The 21529-nt window shown below is 37.3% G+C and overlaps 1 protein-coding gene across 7 annotated transcripts in view; it reads right to left on the bottom strand.

Moving 5' to 3' along the window:
* The window catches only part of SYTL2 (synaptotagmin like 2), a 129291-nt gene that overhangs the window by 2454 nt on the left and 105308 nt on the right, over positions 1-21529 (bottom strand). For 2 of the 7 annotated variants that reach the window (XM_057748667.1, XM_057748666.1), the window contains exons 9-18: positions 20682-20783; positions 18625-18678; positions 17344-17391; positions 13875-13969; positions 10859-10978; positions 9375-9544; positions 8173-8275; positions 6017-6187; positions 3322-3400; positions 1105-1204 (exon numbers count right to left, since the gene is read on the bottom strand). In XM_057748667.1, the coding sequence (XP_057604650.1) occupies positions 1105-1204; positions 3322-3400; positions 6017-6187; positions 8173-8275; positions 9375-9544; positions 10859-10978; positions 13875-13969; positions 17344-17391; positions 18625-18678; positions 20682-20783 (1042 nt within the window). Of the gene's footprint in view, positions 1-1104; positions 1205-3321; positions 3401-6016; positions 6188-8172; positions 8276-9374; positions 9545-10858; positions 10979-13874; positions 13970-17343; positions 17392-18624; positions 18679-18893; positions 19879-20681; positions 20784-21529 lie in introns of those variants that run through there. The other 5 variants (XM_057748671.1, XM_057748669.1, XM_057748668.1 and 2 more) reach the window with 5 other exon arrangements.

Here is a 21529-nt window from a genome sequence, read left to right as displayed (position 1 = left end):
TTGGCTGTGTATTGTAGGAAATCGACTTAACCTCTCAGACACTTGCTTCCTCATCTATAAAATGGGAATGACGAAGCCTACCTCATAAGGTTAATATTAGAGTTACATATTAAGCAAACAACTTAGTTCAGTACCTGCATTTAGCATTTACTATGCAACAATTGTTTGAGGATTCCTCTAAAATCTATTCCTGATTATCTGTGATAGCCTAAGAAATTAGTCTCATACAGAATTGAAAAAGAGAGAAACCTCTCCAATTTGCTAGATTTGACTTTGGGAATAAATTATATTACATAATTGCAATTATTTACATTTAATTTATGGTAATAATTGAAATTAACTTTAACCTACCATTCCTCTTTGTGAAGGCAAGAAAGTCTTAGACTAGTCTTGAAATGGGAGACTAGCCTGAGCTGAAAAACTTGACATTTATGAATACTATGTACAGGGAAAATCATAAATAATGTCATATAAACTTAAACAGCTACAACTGGTCTTCTGGTAGAATCTATATAGATAAAATTGATCAGAAAGAGACAGGACAGCATATAATATCTGTTTAGTTGCTATTTACTAGATGTTAGGCATTTATATTACAACAGAGAAAAAGGTTTGCAACTTAAAAACCCAAATTGTCTTCAGCTATTATGAGCTAATTACTAGTATGGGTCTTTTTAGCAAATAACTTCCCAGATATTTGCAGGCTGATGCAAAGGGGCTTTTGCAAATGAGCCACAAAACAGATGCTCCACAAAGGATCCAAGGAGTGTGGCACCTCACCATTAGGCATTTCATAAACTCTTTAGTACTAAACATTGTTCTCACCAGCAGATGTATCTCCTAGAAGACATTACACATCTGAGTATGTGGTCTCTGGTTTCAATTGTATATATTCCCTCTTATCTTTTTGATTTTAAAACTAAATGAAGCCTTGGAAGAGGTTCATGTCAAAAATTCCTGTAGCTCACGTCGCCATTGTCTCAAGTTATTTCATTTATAGTACGAATGATGAATTTCAGTGTCATAGATACAGAGAAGTAAAACCAACTAGCAAAGGCCAGACTACTATAGAACTGAGGGAGGCAGAATTATCAATGCTGTTACCATTTAACAAAAGAATTTAGATGGCTGCCCCTTAGCAGTGGTAGATCAAGGCACTCCTTCACCCAGATGTGCACTTCTCCAGTTGTTGGAATCTTTTTACCTGTAATAGAAAAAAAGAGAGAAAATGAAATTCCACTGCCATTCCTCTCTTGGCAATACTGCATCCAAAGATGCCAATCTAAAAATGGTCTGGCACAGTGATGCTACCTAGTGCTTGATGATATGATCCTAATGGATTATACCTATTCTTAACTATATCTTTCATAGTCTGGCTATACTGAGCTCAGATAGCTCTATGAAAATAATTTGATTCCAAGTACAGAGTATTATGTCATTCTTTTACTTGGTTCAACAAGATCAATTATAGATATTAGGTATGTGAATCATCCATTTACAGTTTTATTGTAAAACTACTCAGTGAAATGCATATACCTTCAAATATTAATACCAATATCAATTGGTGCTGACAGGAGACATTTTAAACATATTTGAGTATAACGTAACCAAAACAGGTACTGGTTAAGGTATAGTCACTCTTCCTGTTAAAAGTAGTTACACATTTTACAGCACTATTGTATAGACACACATAAGAGCAATATTATGGTCAGGGAATTACTGAGAACTTGGCTTAGTCTGAAGCCGTTGTCTAGGTTGGGTGCACATGGATGGAGTAATACTACCCTATTTTTCTGGATGGGTGAACCCAATCAGTCAACCAACCAGTATTTAATGAGCATCTACTCTGTGCTCAGCCCTATGCTAGGAATGTCATTGGATACACAAGGAATATAGGAAATCTATGTCCTTGTCTTCTATGTGTAGTTAAGCTAGAGAGAGAAACTGAATAAAAACTATAAAAATGTAATATAGCATGAAATGACAAGTTATTACTATGATGTTCTAGAAGATGATGCGATCAGTGAGGGTAAATACACTCAGGAAAAGCTTTATGTAGGAGATGGGACTTCGCCTAAGACTTGGATAGGCCAAGAAGAAGAGGAAGCCATTCCGGGGAGGAGAAACTACATGAGCAAAAACTCAGACAAGGTGGAGCCCAACACAACATACAGTCTTCCTGCTTCCTGCCTCCCTGCACCCCTCTTCCCCCACGAAATGATAGTGGAGAAGATGGGAAACGAGATTGGCAGAATTTCTATGCATGCTGACCATAAATGATAGGATACTAATTATATAGAAAAGAATCTGCCTTTTAGAAAGATCCAGAAGTAACAAGGTGGTGGTTTGGCAGCCATTCAGCCTAAAGATACATTTTGCTTGCTCTCCAATTCTTTTTTCTTTTTTTTTAAACTGACTTAGAATGCCTTTTTCTGGTTTAGTCACTGCCCTCACCATCATTTCTGTCATCCCACTAGCTTCATTGCCTGGTTACTGAAAGCACTTGAGTTTGCAATCCGTGATTTCAGTCTTAACATTCGTATAGATTCTTAAGGAAAATAACTTGGGGAACTGTGCGGGAAATGAGAGGGCGGTTAGCACTCATTTTCTGACAGTCTCTTGCTCCTTAACTGTGATGGAGACCTGAGGTCCTAACATGCAATTAGTAATTTTGAAGAAAAAGCTTTCTTCCCTAATGAGACCTTGAGAGTAGAGGACAAATGAGCTCTAATTTCTTAGGGGCTTCATATGAATTCTTCCAATTCCCACCTGTCGGGGGAGAAAGCACTCCAGTTCCATTTGTATCACAGCACTACACAGGAAAGGCCATTCACACTGTGCAGATACAAATTTTTGGAAGAGTGAGGTGAAAGTTAAAACAAGGGCCGTAAGCTGGACTGAAAAAGAAAAATGAGAATTTTTCTCATAGAAACAGAAAATAGAATGGTGGTTACCAGGAATGGGAACTTGGAGGGAAGGGGAAGGAGTTATGGTTTAATGGGTATAGAGTTTCAGATGTACAATATAAAAAAGTCCAGAGATCTGCTTCACAACATTGTAAATATACTTAACGCTACTAATGGTACACTTAAAAATGGTTAAGAAAAATTCTACGTTATGTGTTTTTATCACAATAAAAGAAAAACACAGAAAATTTTCTAGTATACAACTGTGGATTGACTCATTAGGTCTATACCATTACTAGGTCAGTAAGTTTATTTAGGGCTTCACCTTTGAAAAGATCATAGAACTCAAAGAAATCCTTGGAGAGGGGAGGGATAAGTTAAGGGCATAAATCTGGACAGAAAAATCACTACATACCAGGCATTGGCTCTGGGACATACTGGAGAGCTAACTTCATTTCACCTCTGTTTTCTGCTTCAAGGGCAACTGGTGCCGTCTGGAAAATGAAGGAATGTCAGCAGGTGTGAGACAGAAACCATTTACCCTGTTTGTTGGTGCTCCCTTACAGGACCATATCTGCCACATTTCTGGGATTAAGTATCACTCATGAGTGCCCTGGATTAAAATTTCCCTCCCTATCATTGCTAGACTGTTGCTTTTATAACTGGAAAAGCTATATTGTATATCCTGGAAAACTTTGCAGGGTACCCAGAAAACATTTCAAGGCCTTTAGTTCAGACAAATCAGAATGGCTTTCTTGGAGATGGGAGAGGTGTCCTGAGATACTTTGGTTTTTATAAAAACATATATATATTGTCAGTCATTCAGCCAGCACATAAAACAACTTATTTGTATTCTCTTTCTTTGAAGGAGTAAGAAGAGTGCATGTGTGTATGGGGGGAGGAGTATGCAAATATTACATTTTCAAAGCTGCATTAACCTAATTATTTTACACCAAATGAGGAGATGACTGTAAGAATAACAAAGACTAAACAATAATTTAAAAATGTATATCTATTATAAGAGAGAGGGTTATTTCAAATTCTGGCCTTTTAGAGCCTTATTTCCAAAACATGGCTATATGTCAGAAACATAAAGGAAGTTAGTTAAAAATGAGATGCTTTTGACAACTTCTGAGGAATTCTCATCTAGCAAGTCTTAGGGAGACCTAGAAATAAGTGCTTCCGGTGATTTTGATGTGATATTTTGGAACCATTTCTTAAGTGGAAATGTTTTATTATGTAGATACTTAATAATAGTTTGTACTAATTGTATGTATCATTTGCAGCTATGAGGGACTAGCTGGGATCATACAAACCCTCACACTGGGAACAATAAAAAAAAAAAAACTGGATTAAAAAAATCTATTACAATAGCCAAGACATGGAAGCAACCTAAATGTCCACCAACAGATGAATGGATAAAGAAGAATGTGACACATATATACAATGGAATATTACTCAGCCATAAAAAGGAACAAAATTGAGTTATTTGTAGTGAGGTGGTTGGACCTAGAGACGGTCGTACAGAGCGAAGTAAGCCAGAAAGAGAAAAACAAATACCATTTGCTAACTCATATATATGGAATCTAAAAAAATGGTACCGATGAATGCAGTGACAGGGCAAGAATAAAGATGCAGATGTAGAGAACGGACTTGAGGACACAGGGTGGGGGTGGGGGGGGCGAAGGGAAAGCTGGGACGAAGTGAGAGAGTAGCATTGACATAGATACACTACCAAATGTAAAATAGCTAGCTAGTGGGAAGCTGCTGCAGAGCACAGCAAGATCAGCTCGATGCTTTGTGAAGACCTAAAGAGGTGGGATAGGGAGGGTAGGAGGGAGGCTCAAGAGGAAGGGGATAAGGAGATATATGTAATATATGTGTACATATAGCTGATTCACTTCGTTGTACAGCAAAAACTAACACAATATTGTAAAGCAATTATACTCCAATAAACATGAAAAAATCATAAAAAATTAAGACAAAATTTTTAAAAATCTATTTGAAGGTGCTGAAGAATTATTAGGACAGACAGGACTCAAATGGAGAAGATGTTGGAGACTGACATTCTCTGCTTTCCACTTTGAGGCATTAGCTGATTTTTGAGTAGTGCCAACTGAGAGCACAACAAGCCCAGCATCAGGAGGCTGAGAAGCTGAGCAGGGCTTCTCACAGGGCTGGGGAGGCAAAAATTGGCCAGCTAAGGAGAGATGGTTTTAGAAAATACTCTAGACCAGTAGTTCTCAAAGTATGGTCCCCAAGTTGGCAGCATGAGCAACGCCTGGGAATTTGTTAGAAATGTATATTCTTGGGCCAGATCTTATCAAACCAGAAATCCTGGGAATAGGGCCAGAAATCTGTGTTTTAGTAAGTCCTCCAGGTGAATTGGATATATGCTAAAATTTGAGAACTACTACCAAGGTTTTCAGCTGGAACCCATGAAAGACCACAGCCTAGAAATATGGGCAAAGAAAAACTAGATCAGACCACATTAAAGCTGATCACCAGACTAAATTAAGGCAGTGTGTCCTTACTCTGTGTGTCAAGCAAAAGTAAACCATCTCAAATTATCCCTAGGATTTTTCATATGCAATGTCCAGCACGCGATAAAAAATGAACAGGCATACCAGAACAAAGGACCAAATGACCAAACTCAGATAAAAAATTAGATAAGAGAGACTCACAAATGTTTACTTTCCAGATACATACTTTAAGTTACTTTGATTAATCAATTCATAAAGATAATGTGCAGATGGAGAATTTTAGCAGAGAAATGGAATCTATTAAAAAATCAAATGAAAATACAAATCTGAAAAGTATAATAATTGAGGACCTATAGATGGGTGTAATAGCAGATTAGACACAGCAGATATGAAAATTATTGAACTATAAGATAGGTGAGCAAAAAATAGCCAGCCCAAAGAATAGAGAGGGGGGTAAAAAAAGAATAGAAAATATAGGAAAGAGCATAAGAGACATATGGGACAGAGTGAAAAGACATAATGATCTGAAACTATGGATAAGCATTCCGAATGAAAATACAGCTCTCTCCTGTATCCCAGGCCCCAAACCAACCAACCAACAAACCAAACAAAAAGCTCTGAACTTACCTTCCGCTTTAGAGGGTACCACTTCAATTGTTTATTCTGCTTGTTGTCCCAGTCCCAAGTTTCCAAATCAAGTTCCACTTCCCCTAGAAAACTATTGCGCTTAAATGTATCTCGATGCCAGACAGACAGGTTCAGCTTCTGTGTCTTTAAGATTTGCTTGTCGATTTTATACTGCAGTTCAAAGAAGGAAATTAAAGTGGCAAATAATATTATTTCATGCCAAAGTTATGACATAGAGATGAAGAAAAAAGTCATCTGTGTAGATCAGATTTTCTCATGTTAGGTTTCAAATCTCAAGAATATTGCAAAGTCATCTTATTCTAAGTGTTTTGTTTCAAAGAGCTAAAATCCATCTTTCACAAAAGCTGATTTTTCTTTCTCCCTCTGGCAAAGCAAATCCTGGCTCAAATATCATAGCCAGTAATAGCTCTCTAAAAACAAAAGCCAATTATTCAATTTTTACTGGATGTTTTTAGTTCTAACTAGATATAAATCAAATTCAGTCTAAAAATACAAATGAAGTTTAATCCAATGGTCTGTTTCCTACGTAAGGACAAGGTATTTTTTTTAATAAACTATTTCTTAGAGCAGTTCTAGATTCGCACAAAATTGAAAATACAGAAGAGTTACCATATATCACCTGTCCCATATACATACAACCTCTCCCACCATTGATATCCTGCAAGGACAAGATATTTTTCAAGAAAATATTGACCCTTTTTTTTGGCATCCTAATAGTTTTCATCTAAAATGTAGTCAATCCTTGATTATATATAATCATGGAAGGGATAACAGCCCTTCTAATCTAAAAATAAATTCTACTTGGCTTTATGATATACTACTTGCATGTCCATTTTGGTTGCAGCAGACTTGCCTTTCTCTGAGTTTACCATTTAAACTAGCTGGCTTTTCCTGAGTATAGGGTTGAAGTAGCTGACCTAGAAATAGCTAGGGTGCTGAGGTATATCACTGTCAAACCATAATTAAAAATTTGCTACAGAAAATTCACCCATGGATGTCTGAGAGTTAATTTAATGCTGCTTCTTTTCTCAGAGGATAACCGAATACTTGGACAGAAATATCAGAAAGAGGGAATGAACAATACTTCTCATATTTGTAGTTTTAAATAATCTGTTACTCATGACTAAGGCAGCATGATACAGTTGAAAGGAAAAACGAATATGGGTATTTGAGCCAGGTGTATTTTCCACTCATCTATCTGTCCGTCTATCTTTCCAAAAAATATTTTTTAAGTACCTATCCCCGACACTGTACTGAGTCAGCATTTACTAACTGTTTAATGCATACTAATCACTTTGCAGATATTAACTCTTTTAATGTTCACAACTACTGAAGTAGGTAGGTACTATTTTTATCTCCCTTTCGCAGCTCTGAAGTGTAGATAGGTTAAGTCATTTTCACAATGGAACGCAGTTTGTAAGCCACACAGAGTTGCTCCCTGCCCTCATGGAACTTATGATTAAACCAGTAAAGTGCTGAACGTTAACACAGCCTATTGTAAAACAAGGAGACTGAGGGAAACTTAGGGGTTAAGAAGAGCCTCTCATAAGGAAGAGTCATTTCAGGCTGTGGGAAGAATATTCCAGTCTGAAGGAACAGAAAGTCCCAATAGTGTGAGAAAATGTAGTTCCTCCAAAGAACAGAAAGGAATCAGGGTGACCTGAAGAAAGACTATGAGAGTGGAATGATGAGGCTGGAACTCAAGGTATCAAGGGAGTGGCCTGCATGTTAAGCTGTGTGGACTTGACCCTAAGGCTAGCGGGAATCCGCAAAGATTTTAGCAGAGAAATAACATGATCAGAATTAGGCTTTTAGAAGATTGTTTTGGTTGCAATGCTCAACTTTATCAGTTGCGTATCCTTGAGCAAGTTCCTCTCTTTCTCTAAGCTTCATCTGCCTCATCTGTGAGATGCAGATAATAAGATCCCCCTGGCAGGGTATGGAGGGCATGAGATAATGTACTCAACAGTCATGGTGTATCATCTTATACAAAGCAGATTCTCAGAAAATGGTTATTCATTTCCTTCTCCCTTGGTGACTGACATCCTCTGTAGAGATACCACCCAAGATGACATGGCCTTTTCAGTGCACTGGTCACCATTTAGGATTTTCCTAGATAGAGAGGTCATAGATACCCGCAGTATCTCGTTATACACAGGATTCAAAGTTTTCTTCACTACAAGTGTTTTCTTCTTGCCCATTTTGCCCTTGTCTGGTAACAGATAAGTCTTTACGTATCTAAAAAGAGAAGCGAACAGACAAGAAGGTCAGAGAAAATAAAAGTGACCTGTCTACCTCTACTTTTAAAAATGCATTGGAAATTGATAGAAATAACTATTTCATGACACTAGGAAAAACAGTATGTAATCAATGCTCTTACCAACTTATACTTAAGCTTTTAAAGTGATTTCTGTGGAATTGATTATTTTCTATGGTTTTGAAGATTTTTTAAGGGATATTTCCTGAATTCCTTTTTTCCTTTGATCATAACTAATGTGGGGCAAGGGGAAGACAACAGACCTCTCACGTGATGTTTAATTCTATTGGCTAGTTTCCTATTAAGAAAAGGCTTTGATGCTCGCAGAATTAAAAAAGCTTTTGTGACTGTCTTTTGAAAAAAAATCTTGGTACCTACCTAATCAAGCCATATTCAATGTTTAAGAAAAAGAAGAAAAAGGGGGGAAAAAAGGCTATTGAGCTCAGTTGCTTTTATAATAAAACAAAGCTTATGCTACCAAAATAATTAAGAATCAGACTTCTGCATAGGGATAAGTGGGGAATACCATTCAACTTTTGTATCTAAACTGAAATGCTATTAAACCTGTGATTTCAAAGTTAAATTGGTAATTCCCCCTAAAGTTCTGTATAATATAATTTAAATATGGAAACTACCTTATTCTAGAATGTTAACTTATTTCTGCACCACAGAGCATTATAAAGTATGCCCCATGTGTTCCTAATTTTAGAGAAAGTTTGAAAGTGTGTGGAGAGAGACTGGGGCTCAAGCCCTCATTCCTCATTTTGCTGCTGAATTTATATAAACAGACACTTATCTTCTCTGTCCCTCGTTTCCTTATCTGTTAAAAAAGAAGGAATTGGGACAAAGTGACCTCAATGGTCCCTTCCAACTTGAAACGTTTTGTGCTTCTCTGACATTTTTATAATTTAGTAAGTTTGGCATATAAATCTATAAAGTAAACAGCATTTTCCCCCAACTTTTTCCCCAAACATTCCTTTTAACACAGTAACACACATACCCTCCCTTCAATTACTTTCCTTCCTTCCCGATTTCTATAAGATTAACTATGAGAAAACAGTGACTCCAAAATGTACTTACGGGTCCGAACGCTGTTTTTTAATATCCGCTGCTGCTAAGTCTTTACACTGGGCCACAAAGACATGCAACTCCTTCAGTGAGTCCACGTAGTCAATTGCAAACTGAATACTTCCTTTCACTTCCAGATTGCCAAAGTCTCCACTATAAACACTCATCACACTGCCGCTCACCTGAAAGCGTCGGAAACATGCAGTGTTTGTCTCTGTCTCATTCTTGAACCCAACACAAGGATCATGGATATAATCTTTGCTTACCATTATTTCTCTAGTTTGCATATAAAAGCAGTTAATTTAATATGGCACTAAAAAAGCGTACCAACACAGACAACCTGACATGATATACATGACATGATGACTAGTGTTTAACAAAAATTGCCTCTAAGAGACATATGTGAAAAGTGAAATGCAAAGTTATTTAGATGCTGACTCATTTCAAAGCAGGGTGATTTTATGGTAGGGGGCATTCAGAGTTCCATTTTTAGGCATGCTTAGAATTTCAAGTGTTAAAGAAAGAGGATGTCAGAAACCCCAGGCACACAAATCAGTGACACATTGCTCTATCAAATTTCCAAGGCACTAAAAAGGAATTTTACTATGTTATCCATCCACTGAATCTAAGAAAATGCTTAGTGAGCCATACACTTTTAGAGGTCAGGAAGGGTAGAAAATGGATGATTGATGAAAGAAGTTTAAAGCCTTCCCAAGGCCGTACATTTGATTGTTATCAGCAGAAATTCAATTTAAATAGATTTAAAAAAAAAAGAGTTTGAAAAATGCAAGGCTAGTAAGAATTTAAGCACACATTTATCATTTGTTTAGCATTCCTGGTGAGATATGTGCATATGTATACATATCAGAGATATTTGGATAAGTGTATGTGGACATATTTACATATATATATTTCTATACACATACTACATAAACACACAAAACAACCTACTTTATGAAAGTCCTATGTAAAGTCAAACTCTCTAAATCAAATTTGAGGAACTACACTTAGGGAGCTTTCCTTTGAAAACTCTATTCTGAATCCTTCTATGAGGCAAAGAACTGCCTCTCCTATTCTTTTATGTGAATCAATACTTTTATTCATCAGAATACAAGGCTTGCTAAAAGAGAGGTACAATTCTATACCTGCAAAAAGTATTAAAAGCATATCAGATATAAGCATACTTTGCGATAGTTACCTCATTTGTTGTACAGAAAAATTTAGTGGTTCATCTTGTTGGTAATTTAGGTTTATTTTTGAAGTACTGACATCCAAAAAACCATATTTATTTATTTTGGATATGAACTCTCTTGTGATTAAAATAGAGAAAAAGGAAGATTTAGCTAGCCAGAAGCTAACTATGGGTTAGAGAAAAAGCTCTCATGCCCCTGGAATCTGAGAAATACAACAAAAGGCCATTTTACAGTAGCAGGAGCATGGCAGAGCAAGGTTTGCAGAAGCAGAGGGATATTAACATGAAGCCTTTGTTTACATACAGAAGACAAGGACGTCATGCCAGAGGAGCTGCTAAGATTGGTTAAAGAGCTTGGGCTCTTCTTGTGTCTGCTGAGCTGGTAACTGCCTTCTGATGCTGTATCTGTTTCTCTGTCATCACTCTACAAAATATCATATAATATACACAAAATTTAAATTCAGAATGAGTCAAGATCAAAATCGCTGTTTAGATAAAGATAATATCTTGGTATCCCGCTGATCTATGACATTTTCCAAGGTCAAAGGACATTAGCGCTAACTGCCAAGGAATGGTATTCAAGATGGGGCGGGTGGTCTGCCTTGGACCTTACCTAAGGAGGAGAGCAGTGCTTAGCTACCAAAATAACATGGTGATTTTTTCCACCTACAAGGTGGCCCCAAGGTGTTACAAAAGATAGCACTATTTTGAGCTTTCTTGCCATTCTCTTAATATTATACACTTTATAGTGCTTGGAAAACTTTACTGATACATATGAGAAATTAACTTTACCTAGACAATGAATGGTCTAACATTTACATCAAATTTTAAAATGTCATGCCCAATTCCTCTCGTTAACATAGGCCTAACTTCCCTGAAAATCAAGCCTCATTTTACCTGAGACACTATTAAACTAGAGAAAACATATGCTAATCTGATCTGTGTTTCAAGGTTTTTATACATATGTATATATGTGTGTATATATATACATACACACACATATGTGTATATATACATAATTTATAACCACCTATTAGTATTTCTATAGTGCTATTGTGCTTATCTTTTTTGTTGCTATACAGAAGTAAACTGAATTATACATTCTACCCACATTAGATTTTAACAAATTTTAAAAAAATTAACAACAAGATACTTATTTTAAATATGTTCCAGGAAATATTTACCTGGGGTCAAGAAAGAAAAGTGGCAATAATAAATTTTATTATATTTAGATCTATAGTTTATTAGATGGTAGCTTTAAGAACTTATGATTCAGAATGAGCTCCTTATGAGGTTAGAGAGTTTATGGAGCAGCTCAGTGGCTCCTGGGGTTAGGGAAACACCTTTAAGGAGTAGTTAGTTCATGCCAACATATTTCAGGGCCATGCAATTACATATCAAAATAACAGATGCCAATCCTAATGCAGATTAAGGAAGGAGTTTAAAAAATTATGATTTATATGGATGAGAAAAGAATCCTTCCTCAAGGATGAAAAAACAGTCCATACCTTTTTAATGTCTTTATTATCACACTCCCTCCCCACATGCTTACAAACCATTTCCCCCATCACAGCTCTAATACATTCTACCTGGTACATCAGATCATTAGTGATTATTGGAAGGATAGGACCTTGTCTCGATAACCTCTAACACTGACTTTCACAAAGTTGACACTCAAAAAATGTGACTGATGCTAAGCTTCAAAGGGATAGTGGACAAAGAAGCAAAACCTGATTTCATCCCACGCCCTTTAACATTCAGTCCAAAGGTAAAATGATACAGCTTAATATGGCATCTCTGATGCACAAACTCAAATGATTTGGACTGTCTTTTGTGTGGAGCAATGAGGCAGCAGGTTAAAAATGAAGGGAGGAGAAAAATAAAAAATCAGGAACTGGTATTATTTGCCTCTAAAATTATTAGATGGTTCATTCATATCAGCAACCAAGACCAAAGCATATCTACAAAGATATAAAACCAAAAGAACTCCATGAGGTGTCTATACTGAATTCCAGCATGAGTTAGTTTCAATTAAGAATGAGTGATTCTTTCCAAAGGAACTGTAATATGGGCTCTTAAGCACAAGCAAGGACTGAATATTCGCAGATACAGTTCATCTAAGGCCCAAGAATAGACAGAAGGGTGCCCAGGAGGTGCAGGAGGAGGGACGTAATTTATATGTTGTCCAGAGCTTTCCTTACATTCCATCCACTAAGAGAACACGTAAGGATGAAGCTTTTATTTTGCCATTAAAAATCAGACCAAAACTGCAAACAGAAACAGCTAACATTAAGGTGCTGTGTCAGCACTGTGCTATGTGTTTTCCCTGCGTTGTCTCACTGACTCCTCACAATCGAATGAGGTAGGTACTAGGAAAGCACTCAGGGAAACTAAGGAAATTGTCCATAATCACATCGCAAATTAGCAGCATAGCTAAGACTGGGAGTGTCTCACCTCAAAGCTCAGGCTCCTTACTACCTGGCTGCAAGAACATGGAATCTTAGGTAAGTCAAAGGACATGAGTTAAAATCCTAGATCTAGTTTTTAGTAGCTGTTGGATTTGGGGAAATTTACTTAACCTAGAAAAAAATTGTACCTACCACACTTTGTTAGCGAGAGTTAGATATCAGAGTGAATATCAATTGCCTGGTACTTACTAGGTACTAAATAAATAATAGGTAATAGTCATGTTCTTACTTAAGACAGTAGGTATAGTAGTTAATCGTATGGGGGTCAAATCTGGGCTCCAGTCCTGCTTTAACCCCTTTCTAGCTGAGTGAGTTTACCTTACCTCTCTCAATCTCAGTTTCCTCATCTGTAACATCCTGGGATAATGATGGTGCCCACCTCCCAGGGTTATCTCATTAAATGAGATAATGTACGTAATGTACACCTAGTTGATATCCTTAAAGTCTGCTATGTCACTGTTACTTTACTATTTTAACACATGCTTTCAAGCTAGTCATGCTATCTAGACTAAACTTTCACAAATCAGTCGTACGTGAAACTACAGAAGAGTCCATGCCAACATTTTTCTGTATGGATTTCTTATTTTGTACCCACTTTGAAACAAAAGTCACATTCCAAATCTATCCAAATCTGACTTCACTACCAAAAGAAAAGTTACTGTGCAAGTCAAATGAGATGTACCTTGCCTTGTTCCAGGACTAACAACACTACCTCTATTGATATGAGAGGCAAAGGTCAGTCCCGCTGACCTCTTCAGTCTCTGCTACGGCTGAATACAAACACACCAACCTCAGCGTGGCAAATCCACCTATTTGGTTCCATTTTTCGGAAGGTACAAAAGACAAACTTGCCTCATCTTGGAGAAATGCTGGAACAGACTTGCTCATCCTTTTGAGTTTGTCAGGGTGGGAAAACTGATTATCAGGTTGTGAAGGCACTGTGGAAACTAAACAGCAGCATTTCCATTCAAAATTATCCTCACAATTGTCAGACAAACATAAGGCATAAGTTGAAAACACACTTTTCTTTCATCTATGAACAGAGACGTTTTTGTAAATTGGTTAAAGGCACAGTACTTCACATGCACAGGACCATAAGGTGAGTAACATGCAACTTTCATACATTATAGAGAGAGAGCTAAGCAAGGAGTTGAACCAAACAGAGAACAAAAATTTAAAAACCACTAGGTTTATTGCATTGGAGAACTGGATTTGAAATACACTGAAACATACCACCAATGTGAATTGGTTTTAACTTATATTTTTTCACATTAGAGCTTTGAACTACAAGATCTGTACTTTATTGGTTCATCTCCTTGAGATATATTACACTTTTAACATGCTGCAGGCTGAAAAACTATTTCATTGGATAGCAAGGATCTTTGTACACAACTCAATCACAGAAGTCCTGGCTACTGAGTTTCTAAAAGGAGGTTGGTTTCTTTAGTGATTGTTGGGATTACCTGTAAGAGTGTTTTGCCCTCAGGATCATTAAAGACTGCAATTTCAAAACTAATTATTTTTTGAAAATAGAAATTATTTAGATACCTGTCAATACAGAGAATTTTCAACAGAGATATCCCAAGGCCAAGTATGAATGATTCAAGTTAAGATACTCTTAAGAGTTTAATATGAAAATGCAGCATATGGTATTTTTCTGATACAGTAGGTATATGTGTGGAAGTCACAATGAGATGATGAATTTGCTTCCTAATTTGTGTAATTCTAGTTAGAAAACTTTCTTCTTCTTTGCCTAGGAATGACAACGTCTAAGCTTTTCTTACGGTGAATCAGAGCTACATTGAATGGCTTAATATTTTCCAAGGCACTTATTAGGCCCTATATATTAGGCCCTATATAAGTATTTGCTAAACAAACATTATTTGATGGGAAACCTTTACATTATCTTTTGAATGTGATATAAATATATTGACTTTCTCATTGAAAGAGATACTAGGAAAACATAAAAATCAAGTTATATTTCTACATATAACTCAAGAGGCTCAAATATAGCCCTAAACATTAGCTAAATTCATCTTTAGTTAAAAGAAATCTAATGAAGGAAGACAGAAACTTGAACTACATATATTAAATATTTGCTTATTCACATAATAGCTCTCACCTACCTTTAGGCTCACAGATGCATCAAAATACATTTTTGGTTTCTCATAACTACTTCCCATTAAACAATAACACGTGTGTGTGTATTCAGCTGACTTATACTGAAGCAGTATAAGATTAGGTCCTGCAAGAGCACGGTACAGCCCAATGAGTATGTAAAACTCTTTTATCCTAACACTGCTCCCTATTATTTTCAAAAGTATATATCTACTACTCAAATGTAGTCAGTTTTACATTTATTGGGTTTTGGTAATTTGTGTTTTGATCATATGTTTCATTTTGTCTTGTGGTAAGAACAAGAGAAAAGAAATAATCCCAGCCCGGACATTAAGAGTCATCTTGGAAAATATAACAAAAAAGAGAGAAATTAATTTATCCAGAATTTAGCACATGATTAGCCTATTTGCCTTGACCCGTAACTAAGCTAATTAGGAGGTCACAAATGAAGACACAGATATATAGGCATACATTGTCTATGTCTTTTTTGTTTTTTCACTCCTCAGGCTAAATATTGAACGAAACATAGAAAGGTAAACTAAGATGCCCACACGTAAGTATCCAGTTGCCAGTTGGAAAGCAACTGGAAAAGCCTCTTTACCCAACACCCCTGAGGGACAGAAGTCTTCTTTTCCTCTGCAGCAGCCAGGCAGAGAACACACACCAAGGGCTGAAGCCTGGATGGCTTTTTTTCCTAGGTAGTTCTTAAGAATTTGTCAGGTCATGTGCCAAAGCTCAGCTCCTTCATCTCTGGCAGGAGAACCTCATGAGCCAAGTTTCAGATTTCAGATGAGATGTCACTACTTTCAAGCATCAGCACTTTTTCTCTATCTAATGGCTCCTTCCTTTGGCTGTTCTTCTCAAGAACCATTAGCACATCCAAAGACTGCTGGGAAACTGTTATTAAAAATCCTGTGGAGTCCCAAGGGCAGGTATGCATATCATTATCTTCAGCCCTCCAGTGCCTAGGATTATGAAACCACCTGAAACAGGGACGCCAAGAAGACACACGCACATACCTGCATGCTTTGCTAGTCCCCACAAACACCTTTTTAATGCACTATTTGTACTCAAGACAACAGTCACAGTTAAGAACAGCAATCTTAAGATTGAACAGAAAACAGTGAATAATCATTATCGTTTCTTGGGGGTGGATATTAAATTAGTTGATGCATATTAGCTACCACAAGCGAACATAATTTCTTTTTTTAAATTGAAATATGGTTGACATACAATATTATGTTAGTTTCAAGTGCACCACCTAGTAATTTGACATTTGCATACCTTATGAAATGATCACCATGATAAGTCTAGTAACCATCTGTCCCCATCCAGAGTTATTACAATATTACTGGCCATATTCCTTATGCTGTATATTACATCCCCACGGCTTATTTATTTTATAACTTAATCCCCTTTACCTTTTCCCACCCACCATGACCCCCAGCAACCATCTGTTTGTCCTCTATATCTGTCTGTTTTTTGTTTTGTTTTGTTTTAGATTCCACATATAAGTGAGATCATATGGTATTTGTCTTTCTCTGACATTTCACTTAGCATAATACCCTGTAGATCCATCCATGTTGTCACATACATTTACTATTTAAGATTCAGATGTTCACTTGCTTTATATATTGAACTATACCGTTTGAGTTTAGTTTTGAACCTCAGAGCTTAAACCCTGGGTATTATAAAATTCCCTCCTATAGAAAACGTAGAGAGGCATATACAACCATACTACATACTAATTGTCAAAGTACAGTCCTTTCTTAGGTCCAAACACATTATAAATTGCTTCGTGTTCATAGTCTTGCATAAAGGCCATAAGAGATCCAATACTCCAGACATACTGCAACATAAAAGCCAAGTGATATTAGAAGGTGCCAACTTCATTTTAAGTAAAGACTCAAAGAGCAGAGAGATTGGCAAAAGTATAATAGTACTCACCAATAACGTATGCATATATAAAAATTTTAAAAATATATAACTATCCTGCAGTGGAATCAAGAATTAATCTTTCAACACATATAGTAGTAAAATATTTTTAATAAAACCCTTGTCAGAATGAAATAGTTTTGTAAGCTGCAAGAGTTTAGTACAATAATAAATGCTGCGTTATTAATGGGGTTAGTTATTTCAGTACATTTAACACCATGTAGAGTGGCAACATTTAGTCATTTGTGAGAAAGATCCTGCTACTCACTTCCTGGAATGCATTCATTTGTATCTGGTTCCTGATCTGCTTTTTGATCTACTCGGAAGAGCAACATTGAGAATAAACACCACTTTAACAGAAAGATTAAAGAGACACCAAAGTAAAGCTCAAATGTCAGTTGCACAACTAAGACTGCAGAATACATAGGATATTTTTCCAGCTTGCTTTCATCCATTCCCCAGCGCAATTCTTCATTAGCCTCTTTGAGGTCTCCTGTTTAACTGAAAATCCAACATCCAGCATAGGAGATGTTCGGTGTCTTTCCTCTCACTCAATAAGCTACAGCATGGAAAATGGAGCGAGCACTGTACTAGAAGTAGTGAAGCTGAGATTCCCATCCCCACACACCCACTGACTGACTAGCTACAAGAGCTTAGACAAATCACCTAATTTCTCTGAGCTTTTCTTATCTGAAAAATGAAGATAAAAATCGCTGGCCCGCCTACTTCAACGAGGTTGTTGTAAACATAAAATGAGAAAGACAAAACTATTACATAAAAGTAAGGAATGACCTTTGAGGAGCTCTGTTGCTGCATTTTATATGAAAAAGCTCAGTTAATATACATTTTTATTATTATGGTGAAAGCAACTTAGAAAACAAAATTCTAGCATACAAGTATAAATTACATATTTGCATAAATGCCAAACCATGAAAATCAGACTCCTTTCCATCCTTCCCACCACTATTACCCTATTCATTTTATAACTGAACCCAGTAATACCTGATCCACTGACAAGCTCCAGGACCTTCTGGCTCTTCAATATTCAGAACCAGTTAATTTCACCCTTGGTCTGTACTTAGTTATTTACATGAGCAGAGGCAGGATCCCCACTCTTGTTCTGGGACCCTTTCCTTTGACCTTAAATCTTTACCAGTTATACCTAGAGAGGTCTAAATGCTGAGAATTGAGAATCAAATACAGGAATAACTTAACACAGGAACCCACTCCACTCTCCCTGCCTTCACAAGGAGTTCTGCAAGTCAGAGTAGCAAAAATCTGCTCATACCCATAGAAATACAATTTCCTATTTTTAGAAACCCTCGCTTCTGATGAGATCCTCACAACAGGATCATCAGCAGAAACCTTAAGAATACAAACAGTATTAAATGCACCAAGTCAGAACCATTTTATAATAACTTAGGCACCATTCATCACATAGTGGCAAATGACGTTCTTCTATTTATCTAACAGCTGCGTCCCGGTGGCTGCCCAAACCACCCCAGAACCTAATACACAGACAGACATGCAAATACATAAAGATATTTACCATCTTCAGCACTACGTACTAATTCTTCTGGCAGATTATCTACTTTTGCTTGATCTGTGCAGGAGAAATTAACAAATGGTTAACACGACTGACCCTTGGCGAGAAAGAACAATGAGATTGTCCCTGGAAGCCCCCGGAGTTGGAAGCAATTAGTCAAGATGCGGTGAAGGGTGCAACCAAGATGTCTTCCCCAAAATACTTTTCTTTAGGTTAGCCACTTGAGCCAGTGCCATAGCAGGAGCTCCCATTTCAGCCCCGATGCAGCTTACATCAGCACACTGCTGCACACGGACTCCCAAGGGTTAGAGGGTTAGCTCAGAGCAAGCAATCGGCCGGCAGCAGGAGAAAGCACAGGGCTGCAACAGCCTCTCTATTCTTCTGGAAAGGGTAAGATGCTAGCCATGACTAACACCTTCCCGAACCCACAGTCATTAACAAATATTTCTGCGCGTGCATCATCATTTGTGTATGCCTCTGGGAGCCTTGCTTGGGAAGTCAACTGAAGAGATGTAACTGGGGACCAGCTGCTAAGTGGAATCTTGGCAGGCTTGTGTGAGAGTGGGTATCGGTATTTGGAAGGGAGCGTGCAGGAATACCCGTCAGCTGATGGTGGTTTGTTTTTTTTTTTTTAACCCTACACATTCCTGAGTACTTTAAAGCTGCACCATGGAAATAGCTCCATGCGTCTCAGGCAAGAGGTTTGCCAAATTGGACAAGTGCTGCTGAGTTTTTCGCTTTTTGCTTTTCTCCCCAGAGCCCATCACTAACATCGGGAAGAACAGTCAGGGCTGTCCAACAAAGGATTGGACTCGCCTTCTCTGGAAGCATTCAGGCGGACATGGGGGGTTGGCCACCTGTTGAGGAGGCTTTAGAGGGAATTCCTGCATTGGGGGGAGTTTGGAATGGGTGACCTTCAAGGTCCCTTCCAACCCTGAGATTCCAAGATCCTTGGTAGGGTGAGGACTGCATTCCAAATTGGGACTACTGCCTTCAGAGCCCTGAAAATCTCTGAATTTTTAAGAATTCTTTAGTGGCGTAGCTTTTTCTTTTTCCTTTTCTATTTTAAAATCTGAGTTTTCAGTCTCAATGCAGATACATAAATATATTCTAAACATGACAACAGTCGATTTTTAATCAAATGAGTTTGGCAGTGGTTAACTCGCACTCAATAAATTTTCTCATGACCATTTGTAATCCCAGGGGTGCATTTTAGCTTAAAAATGTTAAGAGCAAAACCCCTAGAAGTCATGATCTCTAAGTCCATTTGTCTGGCTCACAAGTCCCTATATATATTATGCTTTATGTTAGTACTCCAGAAATCCTTCACCAATTAAAGCAGCAGCCAGTGGGGAATAGTGCACCTGAAGTGTTGCATGTCAGATAGTCTTTGAGCTTATAATTCCACTACCCAAAAGAAATGTGTGAAAAGGGATAAAAGAGAAAGCAAAGTTCTTGAAGCCAGGGACTAATTCATCTCCATATCATGCAAAAATTCATCAGATATCCACCACTGTCATATTTAACACACTCACTTCATAAATACTCTTCATAATAGCCTGTTGATTTTGAGTCCCAGCTCTGCTGTATGACAGGAAGCAAATTTTACCTCTCTGAACTTCACTTTCCTCATCTATAAAATGGGAATAACAATTTGTCCCTCACAGGGTTGCCTATACCAGTTAAACAAAGAAAATGCATGTAAAACGCTTAGTGAAGTCTTGGCACACAGTGTTCAGTCAACGTTAGCTATTACCACTAGAACCTCTAGCTACCACAGTCTTTTAAAACTCACTGTACTTGAATAAACACTGAAACTGGGATTCTTCAAGGAAACCTAGTGTTCTAGTAACCAAACCTCATGCATTATTTTAAAAGCAAAGCTCCAGCCACTTTAGGCTGAGCCTCTTCAGCTCACTTGGGAAAAGTTATTCTTATCTGTTAACCCCCCCCTTTAGGGGTTTCAGTGCACAACAGCATGCAGTGAGGCCACAGAAGAGCACATAAGCATTTTTAAGCTTAGATGGCGGCATGAACAGTGGGGCAAACTTTATTCTCACTTGATGAATCTGATGAAATATCTTCTAGACTTTTGGAAGGCATTTTCCTAGCAGCACTCCTTTCCAAAGTTTTCAAAACAGGACTGGGTTCTTCTTCTGAACCTGTTACAAGACAAAACCGATGAATACTGCACAAAAGAAAAAACAACCAAACTCTTACTAATCAATGGACATTGAAATGGTAAGTTGAAAGGAGACATTACACCATAAGCCTGTATACTTATATTCCCTCTATGAAGCACTCCAACAGAAGAAAATAAAATTTCTCCACTAAAGAATATTAATATATTCCTTAAATAACTTTCCTGGTCAAGAACTAGTTGTAAGCATAAATGACATGGAAACAAGATTAACAAGATTACCACATTAATAGAAATGTGCTGTCTTAGTCTTCTACACCTCTATTTTAGGCACACAATTGTTCTGTGCCAGACTTTGAATTTTTCCCCTTCACTTCTAGCTTTTGAAGACAGCCACAATATGGTTTTAGGAGCATCAAAACAATTAGCTGAAAACCATAGAAGGCAGGATTCAGATGTTTCAACATCTGTGTATAACTGGGTACACAGATGGGTGGATTCTCCAGATCAGCAAATGTAGGCTTTTTGGGTTTCATGAGCTAGTGAAATTTCCAACAAAATGTTGGGTAATGACATAAGGTAGTCAACTTCTTATTTTACTATGGCATTTTAAAAGGGGGCAGGGGGAGGGTGGTCTCTATTATCTACTAATGCCTTTCTTTTATAAAAAGAAAGGCATTTTAGGACCACAAGGGAAAAAAAAAAAAAAAGAAAGAACAAGAGCATAACCGGAGAATAAGAAGAGTTCTTTAAATACATCTAATGCTA

This window comes from Hippopotamus amphibius, chromosome 9 (genome assembly GCF_030028045.1).
Source record: "Hippopotamus amphibius kiboko isolate mHipAmp2 chromosome 9, mHipAmp2.hap2, whole genome shotgun sequence".
Classification (NCBI taxonomy): domain Eukaryota; kingdom Metazoa; phylum Chordata; class Mammalia; order Artiodactyla; family Hippopotamidae; genus Hippopotamus; species Hippopotamus amphibius.
Note: the sequence above shows the minus strand (reverse complement) of the source record. Positions and strands in the feature narration are given on the sequence as shown.